The 4,669-nt window shown below is 44.1% G+C and overlaps 1 protein-coding gene across 1 annotated transcript in view; it reads right to left on the bottom strand.

Moving 5' to 3' along the window:
* Positions 1 to 4,406, bottom strand: part of RGS20 (regulator of G protein signaling 20) — a gene marked incomplete at its 5' end in the record, with an annotated part of 51,900 nt that extends 47,494 nt beyond the window's left edge. The window contains 2 exons of the mRNA XM_007952209.1: positions 2,929 to 3,073; positions 4,391 to 4,406. Coding sequence (XP_007950400.1) covers positions 2,929 to 3,073; positions 4,391 to 4,406 — 161 coding nt within the window. The remainder of the gene's footprint in view (positions 1 to 2,928; positions 3,074 to 4,390) is intronic.
* Between the last annotated feature and the right edge of the window lie 263 nt (positions 4,407 to 4,669).

Raw genomic sequence — 4,669 nt, 5'->3', positions numbered from 1 at the left:
AGTACAATCAAGTGTTCGGGAATTCCCATTCTTCTCAATGTTATCCATAATTTGTCATGATCCACACAATCAAATGCCTTTGCATAGTCACTAAAGCACAAGTAAACATCTTTCTGGTATTCTTTGCCTTGAGCCAAGATCCATCTGACAACAGCTATGATATCTGAATCCAGCTTGCACCTCTGGAAGTTCTCTAGCAATATACTGCTGCAACTGTTTTTGTATTATTTTCAGTAAGATCTTGCTTGCATGCGATATTAATGATATTGTTTGATAATTTTCACATTCTGTGGGATCACCTGTCTTTGGAATGGGTACAAATATGGATCTCTTCCAGTCAGTTGGCCAGGTAGCTGTTTTCCAAATCTCTTGGCATAACCAAGTGAGTGTTTCCAGTATGGCATCCGTTTGTTGAAATATCTCAATCGGTATTCTGTCAGTTCCCGGAGGTTTGTTCTTTGCCAATTCCTTCATTGCAGCTTCGACTTCCTCCTTCAGTACCATTGGTTCTAGATCATATGCTACCTCCTGAAATGGATGAAGACTGACCACTTCTTTTTGGTACAGTGACTTTGTGTATTCTTTCCATGTTCCCTGCATCATTCAATATTCTGCCCTTAGAATCTTTCAATTTTGCAACTCGAGGCTTAAATTTTTTTTCCTCAATTCTCTCAGCTTGAGAAATGCCTAGCGTGTTCTTCCCTTTTGGTTTTCTAACTCCAGGTCTTTGCACATTTCATTTTAGTAATTGGCTTTGTCTTCTTGAGCTATATCCAGCTGCCCAGACACTCAACCAGGCCCAGCCAAGTAGACACACAAACTTAACTACCACAGTTCCACCCCTTGTCAACTTGGCACCTCACAGATCTTCAAAGGGTGGTATCTGTACAGATCTCCTTCACTGGGTGGCTCCAGTTCCCTAATTTCTGAGTGGTGACCTTATGCCCTTGACCTGGTGGGCCCTGTTCCTCTCACTCTTGGGCATGGCAGCCCTGCTCTCTCACTCTTGGGCAGCAGCTATGACTCCATCCCACTAGCTCACATGAATGAGCAACTCCAAACTCAGAACCAAGATGGTGAAGGTCTGGCTCTTTGAAACCTAGGGGGCTGTAGTGGCTCCATCCCCAAAAGCCATGGTCCTATCCTGAGGCCTTGAGGCAGCTCTGCTTCCCATTTCTTGGTCTCTCTGCATCTGGTGATTAATGACAAGGCAACCCACTCTGCTGGAAATCTTCCCGCCCCAAAAGCACTCAGCTTTCTTGCTCTGTGGGCTGGCCAACCTGCTACTCCATTTCATGTTGGTCTCTTCTACCAATAGTGTCTGAAGGGAACCCATTCTTCCAGGAAGCCACCTGTGCAATGGGATCCAGTTTCTCTTCCGTGGACTGGTAAGGCTGTTGCTGTCTCATGCTGGTCTCTGGGCTCTGGTACTGCCATCTCTCATGCCGGTCTCTAGGCTCTGCTCCTGCTGTCTCTCATGCTGCATGCTAGGGTCTCTCTGCTGGGGTCTTGGGTCAAGGATGCACTCCACTCCTGTTCCACATTTTAGGTATCTGTCAGAGCAGCAACCCACTCTTTCGGTACCATATTCTGTTCTGGATACCTAGTGCCGCTCTGACGGGAAAATACCACAGTTAGGATGGCTTGAACAAACAGGAGTTTATTCTCTCACAGTTTGGAGGCTTTAAGGCAGAGTGCAAAGTGCCAGGGTCTAGGGGTTGGGTGAAAGCCCCTCAACTTTGGCTTCAGCTCTGCCTCCTACTCCTGACCCACTGAAGCTAGACGCTTTTCTTCACTCAGACAGCTTCTGACTGCTGAGACTGCAAAGCCCAAGGTTGACAAGTAAAAAGGCACAGTCCTGATGTTACCAAACCACATGGCAGACCATTAATTCAAGTCCATTCAAAGTCCCAAGGTTGGCAGAGCATGGCAGGCTGCTGAACAATAACACGGCTACATGCAGGGTTCAAGCATGCCATAAGCTAGAGACCATTCCCCAAGGCTTCTCCTTACATGCAGGGAGCAGACAACATCCCTAAGGCAGCATTCAGCTGCTCATAGTAGATTCCTCCATAGAGTTGATTACCAGTCTCATCATGGGGAATACTATATTCAGCTGCACAGCCACTCAACCAGTTCCAGCCAAGTTGACACACAAACTAACTACCACAAAAGCCTTTATTACCAACTACAGAGAGCTGATAGTTCAACCTTTTCTAGCCATCTAGATATTGTATCTGCCCTAATGTTAATATTAAATCATAACCTGCCTTACATTGTCTGTTAGTTGTTTACCTGATTCCAGGGATTTGAATATAAGTTCCTTAAGAGCTAGAATGCATTTTCATCTCCTTCCCCCTTTTTTTTTTTTTTGCAGGGGGTGTCCTTTACAGAAGTCAGATCAGTACTTCTTGTTGTTTTGTTGTTATGTGCTGTCGAGTCGGCCCCGACTCATAGCGACCCCTCCTTGGGTTTCCGAGACAGTATCACTATGGAAGTAGGATTGCCCAACCTTCCTTCCGAGGAGTGGCTGGTGGGTTTGAACCGCCAGCCTTCTGGTTAGCAGTCAAGTGCTTTAGCCACTATGCTACCAGATCAGTATTAGCATATGGTAAAATCAGTTGCAGTTGACCTCGCTTTGACTTATGGCGACTCCATGTGTGTCAGAGTAGAATTGTGCTCCACAGGATTTTCAATGGCTGATTGTTTTTAGAAGTAGATTGTCAGGTCTTTATTCTGAAGTGTCTCTGGGTGACTCAAACGCCAACCTTCTGGTTAGCAGGTGAGCTCATTAACTGCATCACCCAGGGACTTCCTAGGCAAGTAGTAATTGCTTAAAGACTACTTGTTCAATTAACCCTAGAGCAGCAGGACTGAGGTGTACTATATTCCCATCAGGAATGTGTTTATAAAAACCGCACACCTTACCAAGAGCAGCTACAGCAGCAACACCAGCAGAAGCAGCAGGCATTGGATCCACGATTTCCCCCTGCGTGCTGGCCAGGAGCAGCGCCTGGTGTCTCCAGGGCTGCAGACATCTGTCGTTTTCGCATCTCCATCCCTTCTGATCCCACTGGCTGCAACAGGGAACACAAGAAGGGAAGGGGCAGAGTTAAAACAACATCAGTCCACAGATGCAGCTGTTGGACTCATTAAGAAGATGCAATACTGACTATATCTGGGTCATTTCTGCTAATTCTGGTAAAATTAGGTGCTGAGAATCTTAGAATCTAGTAATTTTTCAAACATTTACTTGAATGTCTAGCATCTGCCAACCATTATGATACATTCTGAGAGTAAAATGATGAATGAGAGGGTCCCTGTCCTTAAGGAGCTCACAGTTCAGTAAAGGAAACAGACAAGTATATATGTAAATTTAAGAGCTTTGGTGAGTGTAACAATAGGGGTATTTCCTGGTTCAGCCCTCTGGAACTCAACAATAGAGGAGCAGTTACAAGTGGCAGCTTAATTGCAGCTGCCCCTCAGGCCAGCATACAGATAAGGTGGATACCAAGCTAAAAAGTTAGCCATGTTAACACAGCAGTGAGGAAAATGTCAGAAGAGGGGGACTGTGTCCATAGAGGCATGGCTGACCCAAAGAAGTCACCCATTTTAGGATTAATGACCTCATGCATGCAAAGCTGGGTTCACGGTAATTGCTCAGTTATTTCCAGAGACAGAATGCCAGGAAGGGACTGTGAGTGGCACCACAGCTATCCTGCTGTCTTAGGGACCTTGATTCTAGTACCACCAGTGGGGATCAAGTCATTGGAAGTATATGCTTTATGTCTGTAAGCCCTTCTCCTTTTTTTTGAGGACCACAGAAATAACTCAAGAATAGAAGCATGAAACCACCATAATAAACCAGAAATCGCGGAGCCAATTTTTACTTTTGATACTATTGGTGAATTATTGATGAGGCAAGAGTAAGCTGATATAAAGGAAACTAAAGAACTTTAAACAGTACTTTGGAATTACATTTTGGATTTTATTATTCTATTCCAACTTGGGGAGTTCTAGTGGCATAGTGCCTAAGACATTTGACTGCTAACCAGAAGGCTGATGGTTCAAACCCACCAGCCACTCCTTGGAAAGAAGGTTGGACAATCTACTTCTATAGTTATACTGCCTCAGAAACCCGAGGAGGGGTCGCTATGAGTCAGAGATGACTTGACAGCACATAACAACAACAACAACAACATTCCAACATTGTATTTGTCTACTCGTATTGACTATTATCTATTCCTATATGCTATTGGAGCACTAGTGGTACAGTGGTTAAAGGGCTTTGGTTGGCAGTTCAAACCCACCAGCTGCTCTTCAGGAGAAAGATGTGACAGTCTGCTTTCATAAAGATTACGGTCTTGGAAACCCAATGGAACAGTTCTACTTTGTCCTAGAGGGTTGCTTTGAGTTGGAATCGACTCAACAATAACAGGGTTGGTTATAGTTTTTTAATATGCTATTGGACTTTGTTTTAATTATTATTATTTATATTTGTAGATCAAGTTCTATTCATTAAAAACTTTCTTGGGGGGTTGTTCTTTTTTTAATGCATTTTATTGAAATATAATTTATATACAGTGAAATACACAAAACTAAAGTGACATGGGTCAATGCATTTTTTTTTTTTTTGCAGTGTTCCCTCCCCTCCCCTCCCACCCCTGGC

Source organism: Orycteropus afer, unplaced genomic scaffold (assembly GCF_000298275.1).
Source record: "Orycteropus afer afer isolate SDZICR_OR568_19922 unplaced genomic scaffold, OryAfe1.0 scaffold00329, whole genome shotgun sequence".
NCBI lineage: Eukaryota > Metazoa > Chordata > Mammalia > Tubulidentata > Orycteropodidae > Orycteropus > Orycteropus afer.
This window is presented reverse-complemented; position numbering and strand designations above follow the sequence as displayed.